The following is a 16,408-nucleotide window of genomic DNA, read 5'->3' as shown; positions in this document are numbered from 1 at the left end:
TGAGGTTATCTTGAGATGATTTCGGGGCTTTAGTGTCCCCGCGGCCCGGTCCTCGACCAGGCCTCCACCCCCAGGAAGCAGCCCGTGACAGCTGACTAACACCCAGGTACCTATTTACTGCTAGGTAACAGGGGCATTCAGGGGGAAAGAAACTTTGCCCATTTTGTTTCTGCCTCGTGCGGGAATCGAACCCGCGCCACAGAATTACGAGTCCTGCGCGCTAGCCACCAGGCTAAGTCATTCAGCAGTAACTCAGCAATCGCCGACCAGTGACTCGGTGGCATCACCGACGCCGGCAACACGTCCCCCAGGTCCCCAACACACACCCTCACAGGAGGGGGCCGGGCATAGGACACCACCACCGGGGCACCAGTGGCCACGGGCACACCACCAGACGACTGCAGGGAACCAGAGCGGCGCGCATCCTTCCTTAATGTCACAACCAGGCCACGCCCAGCACCAGCAACCACACCATCCCTGGGAGCGGGAGCCACCACCTCCCACTGCGGAGAGTCCCCAGGCGGAGAAGGAACGGAAGGCAGCCCCCGAGACCTGGGCACCAGCATCAGCAGGCACATGAACCTCTGCCACCATCAACCGTGGAGACAGCGACACATCCGGTTCCACACCGTCAACTCCCAAGGACCCACAGTCACCGAATTCCCCAACATCGGCTCAGGCAGACGACGAACGCCTGGAACGCTTGGGCTCCGGCCGGAGATCGTCAGAGCCAGAAGCGGACCCAGAAACACGGGTCCCACCAGCTGGACGAACCGACGCGCGACGCAGAACGGCAGCAGCTTCTACCACAGGTGGAACTGGCTCACACACAGCAGGAGGCTTCGCAGCCACCCCAGCACCCAGCACATCCAGGACCCGAGGCGAGAACACAGGGCCAGGCGCAGCAGCCGAAGACGAGGGAGAAGATGGCGGCGCGTCACAATGATCACCAGAAAGGCCTTCAGAAGCAGCGGAGACAGTGACAGGAGCACGTAGACCATCCGATGGCACTGCAAGACCCGGAGGAGAGTCTGTAACAACCAGAGGAACGTCCGGCGATGCAGGGGGAGCCTGCATCCACTAACTGAACGCTCACCTCTTCATCCTCGGAGACCTCCTCCAGAGGGAACGGTGGGAAAATCCTCTTCCCGGAACAAGTTGACTGTAGCAACCGGATCTGCAGTGCATCCGGCAGCCTGATGCCCTAACATGCCACACCAGAAACAAGTACGGGGCTGCCGGGCATAATACACCTGCACGTAGTACCCTAAAAGTCGGTTAGAGGATCCCGGCGAATGTCCGACCTCAGGCGCATCCCGAGGGTACGAATGTTCGTCTTCAACCCCGCATATTTTCCAGAAGATAGCTTGTGCATCCTCACACTGACGACGGAGCCAAATCTCTGGAAGAAACGCCGGAGAAGGGACTCAGGGAATTCCATGGGGGCCCCATGGACGCTCACATACGTCACGGCACCACTCTGATCAGATATGGCCACAGAACCAGTGCCATCCAACAACTTCAAGGTACGGCCCTCGTACCGCCGGAGAAATCCACCTGTACGCCTCCTCACCCACAAACTTGATGATCACCCGGCGAGCAGTCACCAGCTCAACCCCGTAGACCTCCTTGACCGGGACATGTAGCACGTCACACATGACCTGCTCAACGAGAGGATACCCTGCACAGCAGGTAAACTCCATCCCTACAGAGTTTACCCTCTCGACAGCGGGAAGATGGCCGCTCATCGCAAAAGCGCCACGTCAACACCAGGCAGGGACAGCAGGGAGGGTAGGGACACCCACACCCCCTGCTGGCGAAAACTGCAACCTCCCCAAACTGCCGGAGCGGTCAGATGACACGTCTTCACCCTACGGCAGCTCAGGTGGGACTCCAATTTTTTTACAGGTGGTGGGTAAGGGTACCCCTATAACTCAGGCCCACACGGCCTCAGGGCTCCTCCCCCCCCCCCCCCCCCCCCTGCAGGCGTCACCAAAAACGACCGCTCACAACATCTAGCTGGCAAATACTGCAGAGCAGAGCAAACACGTCTAACGTAATATTCGGCATATCCTGGAAGCCCAGGGCCATTCTGTCCTCCAGGTAGACTCTTTTACTCGTCCCCCTCGTGGTCGTCGCCGTCAACCCTTTCGGGTTGTGAAGATTACCTTTGATGGTAGGACCCTCCCGCCCTCTGTCATTCTTGCTGGTGCCAGGTGCTCCATTCAGGAGTACATTCCCTCTCCTCGGCTCTGTAATAAGTGCTGGAGGTTTGAGCATGGTGCCCTCAGCTGCTCTGGTACTGTCTCTCTTTGTCCTTTGTGTGGGGGCGAAGGTCACTCTAAGTCGGAGTGCACTTCTCCCCAGGCTCGCTGTCTCTATTGCGGTGAGGCCCACCCTACCTTCTCCCGTGCGTGTGTACATTACAAGCTTGAGGACGCCGTCCTCAACTTGAAGCACCGGGAGCGTTTGTCTTTTCCTGAGGCGAGGCACCAGGTTCGCCGGCTCCCACCTTATGCTAACGTCTCTTAAGCTCGTGTGTTGCGCTCTTCCACTCCTCGTCCTTCCCACCTTCCTCAGACTCGAAACCGTTTCCAAGCCTTTGACCCTGATACGCCTACCGCCCCCTCCTCTGTTCCTTTGAGTTCTGTCTCGAGGGGTTCCCCCCTTCTTTCTGCCCGGTCTGTCATGTCTCCTGTGTCTTCTTCCTCGTCTCTCTCCGATCCTCCTTCCCATCCTCCTCCTCCTCCGTCTATTAGCTCTGCACGCCACCTGTCAGTACGGGCTGATGTCCATTGCTCTCCCAACGACCGTCGTGTATGCTCTCGTTCTGCTTCTCCTGTTGAGACGCTGGAATCCGTTGCCCAGTACGTAGTTGCTGGGACACCTAGTCTCTTTGCGTCAGAAGCGTAAGCCTGGCTCCTCTCCTTCCTCCTCCCCGGTGGGTAAAAAGGCTTCGCTTTCTTCCTTGGCCCCTACCTCTGACTCTCTCGCTTCGTCCCCTTCCGTTTCGGTGGTTACGCCCCCTGTTCCTGCTATGGAGGTCTCTTTGGCCCCCGCTTCCCTCTCGGTTGGTGCCCTTGCTGAGGTGCGTCCCCTGGTTTCTGCCCCTCCTGCTGCTGTCCTTGACCCTCGGTTATCCCTTCCCCCTCTTCCTCCTCCGGAACCCTACTCGTCCGCCCCTAATTGGTCCTCAAGCTACCTTCCCTCCTTCTTTACTCAGTTTACCCATGCCCCCCTAGCCCTGACTTCGCTGATCCTGACCCTGATCCTGCGCTTCTTTAATGTGCTGTGTTCCCTTTTGACCTTTGTTTCTTCGTTGTTCTCTGTTGCTGCCCTTCCTCTTCTCGTCGATGTCTATTCTTCAATGGAACGTTCGAGGTTATTTCGCCAATTTCCTTGAACGACAGCTTCTGATTTCGCGGTTTTCGCCCCTTTGTGTAATGTCTCCAGGAACCGATGCTTGGTGCTCGTCCTGGTCGCTTTCGTGGCTATTCCTTTCTCTCCCACCCCAGCTGTTGCTGGGGCTTCTAACTCTTCTGCTCTCTTGATTCGCTCTGATGTTCCCTTTGTCCCCTTTCTTTTTCCTTCGCCTCTCCATTGCTCTGCTGCTCGTATCTTTGTGAGGAAATGGTACACCAGTTTGTTCCATTAATCTCCTCCCAAGTGTCCTGCTTTCTCTTCTGAATTCTGGTGAGCCCACGTATTTGGACTCTTGGACTCGCACCTTTTCCTGTCTTGATCTTTCTCTTTGCTCGTCGTCTCTACTTAGATTCCACGTGGCAGGTTCTTGATAACCTCCATGGTAGTGACCATTTCCCCATCCTTGTTACTTTTTTTCTCTTTTCACCCTCCCCTCTCCTTCCCTAGGTGGCGGTTTGCTAAGGCAGACTGGAATCTATTTACCCTCAGTGCTGCTCTCTCTGTCCTCTCCCTTCTGCCTCTTCCTCGCTCTCTCCTCCTTTTTCATGACACCGTCTTCGACGCCACACTCTGCTCTATTCCTCGTTCTTCCTCTCGGGGCCCACGGAAGTGCGTTCCCTGGAGGAATATAGACTGTGCGCGGGCTGTCCGCTGTAAGCGTGGCAGCCTGGAAGAGAGACCGCCGCCGGCAGACGGCCGATTCTTTTCTTTTATTTCGGAAGGCGAGTGCGGTGGCCCATTGGGCCATCCGTACGGCTAAACGTGGTTGTTGGGCGTCTTATGTCGCCACCATTACGTCCGAGACTCCTCTGCCACAGATCTGGAAGCGCATCCACAAGATAGCGGGTAAGTTCGTTCCCGATGTCTAACCAGTCCTTCACCTCCATTGGTACTCTTTTGGCGGACCCGTTGCAGGTCGCTACCGAACTGGGTTCCCACTTTTCTTCTCTTAGCTCATGATTTTCATCTCCCCAATCTTTCCTTCTTCATAAACCTGTCCTTGAATCTCGTCCTTTGGATTTCTATACTCGTCTTCGCCTTCCCTATAATGATCCCTTCTCTCTCTCTCTGAACTTCGGTCTGCCCTGGCACTCTGCAGTTATACAGCGATGGGCTCCGATGGCATTCATTATGAGATGCTTCGCCATCTCCTTCCATGTACGTCTCAGTATTTACTGAGTCTGTATAATCGGATCTGGGAATCGTCGTCAGTCCCTGAGGACTGGCTCGATGCCGTTGTCCTCCCTGTTCGCAAACCGGGGTCTCTGGGAACATCCCCTAAAGGCTTCCGCCCTATTGCCCTCACAAGTTGTGTATGCAAACTCTTTGAACGTATGGTTAACGTTCGTCTGATGTGGTTCTTAGAACACCATCACCACCTCTCCCCTTCTTAATTTGGTTTCCGCAAGTGCCGCAGCACAACAGATGTCCTGGTGAACTTGCAGATCTATATTCGTACTGCTTTTGCAGCGAAGACGTCCGTTGTTGCCGTCCTATTTGACCTGGAAATTGCTTACGACACCACTTGGTGATATCATATTCTATCCCAGCTTCATTCTTTTGGCCTTCGTGGTCATCTCCCTCTCTTTCTCTGCAGCTTCCTCTCTCGTCGTTCCTTTCGGGTGAGACTTTGTACCGCTCTCTCTGCTTCTTTTCAGCAATACGAAGGTGTGCTCCAGGGTAGTGTTCTGAGCACTACTCTTTTTCTGGTTGCCCTCAATGGTCTTCTTTCCTCTCTTCCTTCCGCCGTCTTCTCCGCTCTTTATGTCGACGAAATTACCCATTGCTGTCAGGGTGATGATTGGCCTCTCCTTCAACGCCGGCTTCAGCTTGCGATTGATGCCGTGTCGTCTTGGGCCACTGATCATGGCTTCAGGTTCTCTACATCTAAGACCTGTGCTATGACTTTTACTCGGAAGCGTGTCGTTTTTCGTCCTTCTTTGTCGCTTTATGGTCACCCCATTGTGTACAAGGATTCCACGTAAGCTTTTGGGGTTGATTTTTGACACTCGTTTGTCTTGGTCGCCCCATATCTCGCACCTCCGTGTTGAATGCTCTAAGGCTCTTACCCTCCTTCGGGTATTGTTCCATTCTCCTTGGGGAGCAGATAGGCGCGCACTTCTTGCTTTACATTCCTCTCTCGTCCTGTCTAAGCTCGATTATGGTTGCCCTGCTTACTCGTCCGCTTCTCCTTCTACTCTTCACCGTCTTGATGCTTTTCACCATACTGGGATGCGCCTCAGTTCTGGTGCCTTTCATTCGACTCCCGTCCTCAGCTTGTATGTTGACACTGGCTTCCTATCTCTCCAGGACCCCCGTGGTCGCTACTGACTTCGCTATCTTACAATATTCTTCCTTTCGCCTTTGTCGTGCTTTAACTTTTACCCCTCCTGCGGTTCCTGTTCCTCTTCACCACCTCCCTCTTTCTGTCCGGTTATCTCGCTTACAGGATTCTCTTTCGGTTCGTATTTCTCATATTTTTACTCGTGTTGTTCCTTCTTTGCCCCCGTGGAGAGTCCCCCTTCCACAGTTTTGTACATCTTTAATCTGCATCACTAAAGCTTTTACCCCTCCTTTGGTTCTAAAACGCCTTTTCCTTGAGCACTTTTCTGCTCACTCCCACTCCATTTCCGTCTTCATCGATGGGTCTAAGACTGTGGATGATGTTGGCTACTCTGTTGTTTTTCGTGATTGCACTTACATGTGTCGCTTACCTCCAGAGACTAGCATCTTCACAGCAGAACTTTATGCTATTCTCTAAGCTCTTCGTCTGCTGCTTTCTCATTGTCAATCTTCCTTTGTAGTTGTTGTTGACTCTCGTAGTGCCCTCATGGCTCTCAGGTCTCTTAATCCGTTTCATACATTGGTTGTCGAGATCCAGCATTGGCTGTTTCTTGTTCACAGTAAATTTAAGTCGGTTGAGTTTTGTTGGGTTCCCAGCCATATTGGTGTCTCTTTAAATGAGCGTGCAGATGCTGCCGCCAGGGAAGCTGTCCGCTCTTGTCCCATCTCTCATAAAGGTATTCCTTATTCGACTTTTACCCGGTTATCCATTCCTAAATCCTTACCCGTTGGCAGGCTTGTTGGTCGTCTGTTACTGGTAACAAACTACGTACTCTTCAGAGTTTTGTGTCCTCGTGGCCGTCCACCTACCACCGTAACCGGCGATGGGAAACGGCTCTGGCGAGGTTGCATATTGGCCATACTAGATTAACTCATGGTCACTTAATGGAGCGCCGCCCTGCTCCTTGTTGTCCTAATTGCATTGTCCCTCTTACGGTTGAGCATATCCTTGTTGAATATCCTGACTTCTGGGACGAGCGTGTATCTTGTTTTCCGATCGTCCCCCACGGTCGCTTGTCTCTCGATAGTATTCTTGGTGACTCGGATACTTTTGATATCGTTCGCCTTATGCGTTTTTGTTCCCGTATTGACATCCTTGGTGATATTTAGCGCCCTCTGATTATCCCGAGCATTTGATGGTGCTACATAGCCTTCCTGCTTTGGTGCCTTCTTTTGATAATTACTTGCTTACTAGAGCTGAGGAATGTGGACAGAAAACTCGTGCCCTCATTCCGTGTGGTATTCCACCCCCAATAATCATATAGATGGGCGAACACTTGAGAACTGCGAGACTTACAGATACCTTGGTGTCCCCATTAACAGCTCTGGGTACCTTTCTTCTCTCAAGAGGAGACTGTGGGAGAGATTAAAACCCATTGCGAGTCCTTGTTGGTTTCAATCATGGCATTGACGTGAGACTTGCTAGAATGTTCTTTGTATCATTTATGTAGTCTATCATCATTGATTGACTACAATGCTCTACATCTCATACTGTATGCAGACAAAGAGTTGAAATCCCTTTAAACCTTACAAAATGAAGCTATGCATCTCATCCTTGGGGCTCCAAAGTCTACGAGAATAGTTAATATGAGAGCAGAATTAAAATTACCTACCATAAATGAGAGAATTTTGTCTATTAGCACAGTTTTTGGCGTGAAGGCGTTGAGTAGATCTAGACAACACATGAAGTTTCAAGCTAAACTTTCTAATATTCCACCCTCGTCTAAGGTCTATAGAAGAAGAGGGAAATCTGATTATGTATTTTGGTTCTACAAGCTAGCAAACGCCATCAAAATATTAAATATGTACCCAACTCAATTTCATGATTAATCAACCAATTAATCCATGGGATAACTGGGATCTATCGGCTGATTTTGTAAACGCACCCAAGAGAGATCACGGAAAAGCACCACTGAGAGTACTCAGATTATGGGTAACGATGTGTATCAGTGCTATACCGACGGTTCTGTACAAGAACCGTCGGTATAGAACAGAACATCAGCAATGAAGCGTGTCAATGATTGGGTTAGTGCAACTCAAACCGAACTGGCAGGCATAGACCTTGCCACTGAATTTTTAAAAGACAAAGGCAGTGGACTTGTATACTGTGACTTGCAGAGTGCACTCCTGACATTGAACGCACATAGTAGTGACACCCAGAAAATAGTCAGTGATATTCGAATAAATATTTTAGCTGCTATCGAAAACAGATTTCAAATTAAATTCCTATGGATACCATCTCATGTTGGCATCTCAAAGCATGACACTGTTGATATGCTTAGAAAGACAGCCTATAGAAAACCAGTGGTAGAAATTGATATGGGTGTTTCATTAGCAGTGACAAAGAGAATACGTAAACAAATATCTAATGAAAATTTTACTGACCTAACAAATTTACGAAGACCTGAAAGTTGTAACATTAAACAATATGATAAATATTGTGAGGAGACTTTTAATGTGGAACTAATAGAGCAAGAACTCAGCATGTGATGCTATAGTGGCCAGAATACGCCTGTGATATAGACGTATCTGGCAGTTCTCTTAAAACCCAAATGTCGAGTACACAATGTGCCAACTTTGTGAAAGAGAAAACATGCACTCTCTTGAACATTATATTGTAGAATGTCCCATATTGACTGACTTTCGCCCTCCTGGGCTGAGATATGCTGAACTCTGTAAATACTATGTGAACACTGGATCACTTGATGATATATTGGACTTGTACCCAAGATTGACCATGTAATGCATCAGTTAAACAATGTATGTGATGTAACTATATCCTGAGCATGTAAAAGCATCTTAATCACCTTTACTGGTTAAGTGTTTAATAACATACTAGTTACTATAGCAGCTATCTTACCCTGTCAGAAAAGGAGAGACATAAATGTATGTATGTGTGTGTGTGTATGTATATATATATATATATATATATATATATATATATATATATATATATATATATATATATATATATATATATATATATATATATATATATCTAATACACACACACACACATGTATGTATGTGTATACCGGATATGTGAAAGTTGGTCAGAATTGCATTTCACTTTTGTAAATGCACATTAATGACACTATGTAAAATGACACATCGAACACTGTTTATGTAGGGCAGACGTAAATCTGTATTTATGTATGTAGGTTAGATTAGCATTCTGAAAGCACTAAAATCACCTGTGGTTGATTGCTCAATAAATCCCTGGACTATATGTTTAACAGATCGCTCACCCTGTCCATGAAGGACAGAAGAAAATGTATATATGCTGTTTAGCATTGTAAATGTGTGGCCACGTCTGTGGTAGAAAATAATAATAATAAAAAAGAATAGTTGGAAACCTGGCCAGTAAAAGCTGCAGCTACAATGTCCTGTGTGTTTCAGAGAGGCGCTTGTGGAGCGAGTGAGCGGGGCAGCTCAGAGCAAGGTGGTGGTGACCCATGGCACTGACTCGCTCCTTCAGACCTCCACTTTCCTAGCCAACAGCCTCAGGCAGCTTGGACTTTCTACCAAGACGGTCGTGTTCACTGGAGCCCACACTCCTGAGAAGTTCAGGTGAGAACTGGTATGTTCCTGTGATGGTGGGGGCTGATGTAATGACCTCGGGTGAACCAGATGTTCCTGTGATGGCGGGGGCTGATGTAATGACCTCGGGTGAACCAGATGTTCCTGTGATGGTGGGGGCTGATGTAATGACCTCGAGTGAACCAGATGTTCCTGTGATGGTGGGGGCTGATGTAATGACCTCGGGTGAACCAGATGTGCCTGTGATGGCGGGGGCTGATGTAATGACCTCGGGTGAACCAGATGTTCCTGTGATGGTGGGGGCTGATGTAATGACCTCGGGTGAACCAGATGTTCCTGTGATGGTGGGGGCTGATGTAATGACCTCGGGTGAACCAGATGTTCCTGTGATGGCGGGGTTTACTTATCCGCAGTTTATCAGTAGGTTATGTGCAACAAGATTTAGGCTTAGAAAAGGGCGTCTTTTTATAAAGACGAGCTCTTTTATATTGGGTCTTCACTAACGCATGCCAACAACAGCGTGGATTCTTAATTTAGAGTACAAGTAAATTTATATAATACAAAAAACAGAGCCATGATAATACACAATTTGAATACAAAAATATACCTGCCGGGTGGTGAGTAAGCTGTGAGGTGGCCATAGTAACTATTAAGCTGTGAGGTGGCCATAGTAACTATTAAGCTGTGTGGTGGCCATAGTAACTATTAAGCTGTGTGGTGGCCATAGTAACTATTAAGTTGTGTGGTGGCCATAGTAACTATTAAGCTGTGTGGTGGCCATAGTAACTATTAAGCTGTGTGGTGGCCATAGTAACTATTAAGCTGTGTGGTGGCCATAGTAACTATTAAGCTGTGTGGTGGCCATAGTAACTATTAAGCTGTGTGGTGGCCATAGTAACTATTAAAATGCCGATGGGTCTTAAGATCAACATCAAACCAAATCTAGCTTTCTCTGCTTGAATACTTGGATATTGTTCCTGTCAATTCACAAGAAATGGTATTTCCCAGGTGAATGCAACGTTGTGGCTGGCACAGTAGCTAACGACGATGGAGACAGCGACCATCTCCCAAGATTGCGGTCGGTGATTTAAGGGAAAATTGACTAATTGAGGGGAACTTGAAGTGAGGTGATATGAAGTTAAACTCAGGTAAACTCTTCCCCAGCTGTGCACATATTGGTGATGGGGTTCATAATTAATAATCTAATTAAATTACATTTTCTATTTTCTGGAATATTGTGAATAACACGAGTCGTTCATCTGTATCTCGTTGTCAGGATGTTCAACATCACTCAAGATATTTGTAGCCCTAACTTCGTTCAGAATTATTACACATGCATGTAATATTCAGAAGTGTAATAATAGTAAAAATAATAATAATGTATTAATAAAATATCCATACATATTAATAATTTATTCACAAGAAGGTTCAATGGGTTGATGAGATTACATAAGATTTGAATTTGTACATTCTTGCAAAGCCACAAAGAAGCTCAAGGTTTCGGGCAGATACATAATGTAATACAGAGATATCTTTGAAGATACGTGGGTTATGTATTAAATAAAGCTACTACTACGGAAGGCGTTTCGGGCAACACTTTGATTAAGTTAACCCCATAATACCAATAAAATGTTTTTAGTTACTGTTAAGTGGTTACAATCGATGGGCTAGTAAGACGGACAGAAGGATGAAACAGTCTTTTCCTTTCAGAGGAGAACTTTAATAAGCCTACCAGACAGGCATAGTGTCCACGACCGCGAGGAACTCCCACCTATATATAACCAAACAAATCCATGCATCTGTGCTTAAATTATAATTGTTTATCATAAATAGTTTTCCATTTTTTGTTTCTGGTTCAAAATAAAAAATGGTCTTATAACTATAACTAAGCTGTACATATTGTCACTGAATTTATTAATTTTCATTCCGTCATGCTCCTGATTCTGTCCTCTCCAGTTTTGCTGGTAGCTTTTTCCTCTTCCTCATGTTACGTTTTTCTTCCCCTACCTCTTCTCCTTTTCCTGCCGCTATTTTGCCATTCTTGAGTGCTCTTCCTGATGACTACTATTGTTTTGACGTCTGGTGTTTGGGGAGGTACACACACACACTCACCCGTAGAACTGTGGTGCTTGACGTTGTCGAGCGAGGGGATGCTTTTATTGTCAAACTTTTCCATCCACCTCTCCTAGTGGACGAAGCTGAGGTGTAGTCACTGAATATAACTAAGCGAATTGCGAATAGTCGACAGTACTCTTTTAATATAATGTACAGTAATACAGACAGTAACATAATGTAACGTACGATTATGTTACGTTGTTGGGTAGATTAGATACAGTGTTTAGTGAGTTTCATATTTATTTAGTAGTCCTGGATACAGCAGTGTCGTAGACGTTGAGACGGAGCTCTAATTGTGGCTCCATGGTGGGTATGGGAGCTTATTCGTGGATGATTGTTTTCCTGTTCATTTGTATGCTTTTTCCGGCCCTCCTCTAACTTCTCAGAAACGTGGTGTAGGCGACCAGGCCCATGAGCCAGACTGTGCTGGAAGGCTGGGCTCTGTAGCCCCCACTACATAGGTCCCAGACTATGCCACTTCTAAGACTCTCTGCTCCCTTCCCACCTCTGTGGCAGGGTTGAGCCTCAAGCTCCCAGTGGTGATCACCTAATCCCCTGGCATTGCTCCGTCTCTCATTGTAACAACTGCACCTTGTACCCACTCCCCCCCCCCCCCCTCTCTTACCAGGGGTGCTCGGTGCCGTCACCTCCGCACCCATATGATTACTCCCCAATCTAATACTTTCCAGGCTTTGTTTGGTCCTGCTACGTGGGCTAAGTATTTTGATCATAGTCATGTTGATCCAACTCATCCTGACGATTATATTCTCCATAAACGCCTAGTTGATTCGGTGGATACATTTGTCACCTCTAACCCCACCTGTACTTGTACGCATGTTGTTGCAGCCCCTTATCAGGAAGCAGCTTCCTGCTTGGCTTCGTTGTCCTGCATTGGGGAGACCCCTGTTCGGATCTTCAAAAATGCCTGGTTGAATGCCAGAATTGGCACAGTTCTTCTCCCTCACCATGTTGCGACTGGTGATAAGGAACTGAAAGACTGCCACGAGGATTTTATATTTTGGAATCCTGTGGCACTCACAGTCCCCGTTGTGAAGTGCTAACACACACGCCTGGCGTTTTGCGAGCACTCTGTTCGTATCATGACCGGAAGGATTTACTTGGCGCCAATCCTTAACTGTAGTCTCTGTTCAGCCAGCAGGTACCTGGTTGTTAAACGATTTAGCAAATCGTATTCCGGGGAAAATTAGGATTCAGAACTTGCCCAGCACATAGGTTCAAACCCTCATCAAGGCCCTTGTGGATTTATTTGAAATATCACATTATTGAGATTTTTGTGTGTACGGAGTGCTCTTCTTCCCAAACTCACTGCATCAATTGCTGCTTTTTCTCCTGCACCTGTGTGCACTACAAATTTGAGGATGCAATCCTCAATCTGAAACATCGTGATATGTTTTTTTCCTGATGTTCGCCGTCTTCCCTCTTTTTATGGCATGTCTTATGCTCGTGTGTTGCGTTCCCTTTTCTCTTCGTCCTCTCCCGCATTTTCAGTTTCGCAACCATTTCCAGGTCTTAGACCCCGACACTCCTACCGCCACCTCACCTGCTCCTTTGCGTTCTGGGCGTTCTTCCTCCTGGTTCTCTGTCTGGTGTATTCTTCCTTCTTTCCGGGTCTTCCTTGTCTCCTGTGCCCCTCTTTCCCTTCTCGCCCCACTCCTTCTCAGCCCTTCCCTCTATCTCTTGGCCCTCCTCACCGCCTATCTGTTCATGCTATTGTCCATCCTCTTCCTCCCAGCGTTCATGCTGACCGTTCCCGTTCTTCTTTCACTGTCGAGGCGGTCGCCCGGTACATTACTGATGGTACGCCTATCTCTCTCCATCAGAAATGTAAGACTGGCTCCTTTCCTTCTTCCTCCCCGGCGGGTAAGAAGGCTTTAATATATTCCTCGCCTTCTGACTCGATACTATCCCTGCTTCCCCTCCCATTTCAGTGGCAGTCAAACCTGTCCCTGCTAAGGAGGTTCCCTTGGTCCTTGATCCTCTCTTGGATGCTGCCCTTGATCCGGTGCCCTCTCCTGTTTCTGTCCTTCCTTGCCCCCAATTTCCTTGACCACCCCTCTCCGATGCCTCCTCCCGCTCCGGACTCTGTTAGTCTGCCTCTGGTCCGTCCTCCCCCGCTCCCTTTGCCTTCATTATCTTTGCTACCTTTGCCAATGCCACGTCACCCCGATTTCACTGATCCTGGTCCTGGTCTTACTTAGTTTACTGTGTTCTTCTTTGCCTTTATTTCTCTCTTGTTATCTTTACTGTTCTCTTTTGTCTATGTCTGCTTTTCAATGGATTATTCGTCGTTTTTATGCCAAGTTCCATGCACTCCAACCTCTGATCGTGCAGTTTTCACTGCTTTGTGTTTGTCTCTCCAGGAGCTGATGACTCTAGCTCGTCCTGGTCGCTTCCGTGGTTATTCCTTTCTCCCACTGATACTTACTGAAGTAAGTATCGTTAAGTATCTATCTTTCTGATACTTACTTAACGAATAAATACAACTATCTGAATATCACAGCATGTTTCAACCTTCGCCCTTTCCAACAGAGACACCGATGCAGACTTCAACGTTGGAGTGGCCCTGGGCGGAGTACAGGCCGCCGCCCCTGGCGTCTGGGTAGCCATGAACGGCATCCTACTCCCGTGGGACCGTGTAGAGAGGGACGACACCGGCCAGTTCGTTCCGCGACGTAGACAGCTCCCAGTTACTGTCTAACTTTTCACTACTCCCATGACGAATTCTAGTCTCATACCATGTAGGGGTTTTATATCTGGAGGGGTTCTGTCTACCAGGTTTTTGACAGGGCTGCTCTTGACAGCGTCCTCTCTTTTTATCCACTGTTAGTAGATTGAAATTTCCGAATTGTTATATAAAAGTCTCTCAATTGACTGTCAAATGCGCGCAACTGTCAAACATTCGACTGTAACTTTTAGACAAAATTCAGTTTCGTTACGTCTAATTTCTTGACAAAGGCTGCTCTAAGTGCACATCTATCCGTTATAAAACAGTCACTGACTGTGTGTAGGAACATGTAGTGCTCGAGTGGTTCTCCCAGTGACAGACAGCTAACCAACTCTAAAATGTTCTGAAGTGCGAAGACCATCGCAGATTTTCCTTAGATGTACATAAATATTTTATTTAAACCACTCCAGTAATATTTTACTTTGTGTTCTAAATCAAAACACGATTCGGTTAGTATACACACACGTCAAGTCCAGTTTCAGGTGTTAGTACACACACACTCATACGTCAAGTCCAATTTCTGGTGTTCGAATACACACACGTCAAGTCCAGTTTCTGGTGTTGGTACACACACACACACATATCAAGTCCAGTTTCTGGTGTTGGTACACACACACACACACGTCAAGTCCAGTTTCTGGTGTTGGTACACACACACACACATGTCAAGTCCAGTTTCTGGTGTTGGTACACACACACACACACGTCAAGTCCAGTTTCTGGTGTTGGTACACACACACACATGTCAAGTCCAGTTTCTGGTGTTGGTACACACACACACACGTCAAGTCCAGTTTCTGGTGTTGGTACACACACACACACGTCAAGTCCAGTTTTTGGTGTTGGTACACACACACACATGTCAAGTCCAGTTTCTGGTGTTGGTACACACACACACACACGTCAAGTCCAGTTTCTGGTGTTGGTACACACACACACACGTCAAGTCCAGTTTCTGGTGTTGGTACACACACACACACACGTCAAGTCCAGTTTCTGGTGTTGGTACACACACACACACGTCAAGTCCAGTTTCTGGTGTTGGTACACACACACACACATGTCAAGTCCAGTTTCTGGTGTTGGTACACACACACACACATGTCAAGTCCAGTTTCTGGTGTTGGTACACACACACACACACACACGTCAAGTCCAGTTTCTGGTGTTGGTACACACACACACATGTCAAGTCCAGTTTCTGGTGTTGGTACACACACACACACACGTCAAGTCCAGTTTCTGGTGTTGGTACACACACACACACGTCAAGTCCAGTTTCTGGTGTTGGTACACACACACACATGTCAAGTCCAGTTTCTGGTGTTGGTACACACACACACACACACACACACACACACACACGTCAAGTCCAGTTTCTGGTATTGGTATACACACATTCTGAACGATTTTGTTTTCTTAAGTATGCTTTTCAGATATGTACTTCATTAAAGTATATAACTGATGCTGATATAACGAATTTGTAACTTGAAAAATAGACCATCTCGCTTTCGTTATCATTGTAAGAAATATTGTGGAGTAATAAACGTTGTGAGCATAGTTATGTTGCATTATTCCTTATCATCTGCTGCTTAAACTTTCCTGCCAATTACGACTAGTTATTGCTAATTATCAGGGAGGGGGGGGCGGGGTTGGGGATTTTATAAACTTGATCCTGAACTTAACTGATACTATACTTACTGGCGAACAGAGACCCCAACCACTCCCTGTTAAAATAAGATCGACCATGGCAACCACACTGCTGCTGCTGTAGTTAATCAATCAGCAATGGACCCTGGAGTGAACATATAATAAGTTGGGAGATCACCCTGTAATCGCTGTATACTCGGAGAGGGGTTCAACGTCACCTTTATCAGGGGAACGGCTCAAATTTGGCCTATTGGTCATGTATACACACCCTGTCGAGCCGCTGTGACTCTGCCCACACTCTACTTGTTCTGGGCTGATCTCCTAATTCCCCTTTTCTATACTATTTTCCACTGAGTGCCGATCTCGGTGGAAAAGTGTAGTTCGTGTGGTTCTTCTCCGGCCCCGACCACGGCGGTCTCCGGGGTTGGAGGTCCCTGTGCCCTTCTTCACCAATTTCGAGGTCATCATCGGAACTCACAGTTCATGCGACGGCACTGGAACCAATCGTATTGGCGACTGCCTTTCCACTGGAGACTTTCAGCGCCGTGGAGAAGGGCGACCTGCTACCTGGGTAACAGCTTCTCCCCCGAA

At 47.6% G+C, this 16,408-nt stretch overlaps 1 protein-coding gene across 1 annotated transcript in view; it reads left to right on the top strand.

Annotated features, from left to right (window-relative positions):
• LOC123770244 (glutaminase-asparaginase) overlaps window positions 1–15,727 on the top strand; it is a 47,711-nt gene extending 31,984 nt beyond the window's left edge. Inside the window, exons 4-5 of the mRNA XM_045761908.2 lie at window positions 9,166–9,336; window positions 13,972–15,727. Of these exons, the coding sequence (XP_045617864.1) occupies window positions 9,166–9,336; window positions 13,972–14,140 (340 nt within the window). The 3' untranslated portion in view covers window positions 14,141–15,727. The remainder of the gene's footprint in view (window positions 1–9,165; window positions 9,337–13,971) is intronic.
• Window positions 15,728–16,408: the final 681 nt, after the last annotated feature.

Source organism: Procambarus clarkii, chromosome 42 (genome assembly GCF_040958095.1).
Source record: "Procambarus clarkii isolate CNS0578487 chromosome 42, FALCON_Pclarkii_2.0, whole genome shotgun sequence".
NCBI classification, from domain to species: Eukaryota; Metazoa; Arthropoda; class Malacostraca; order Decapoda; family Cambaridae; genus Procambarus; species Procambarus clarkii.
The sequence above is the reverse complement of the archived record's forward strand: the minus strand, read 5'-3'. Positions and strand labels throughout refer to the sequence as shown.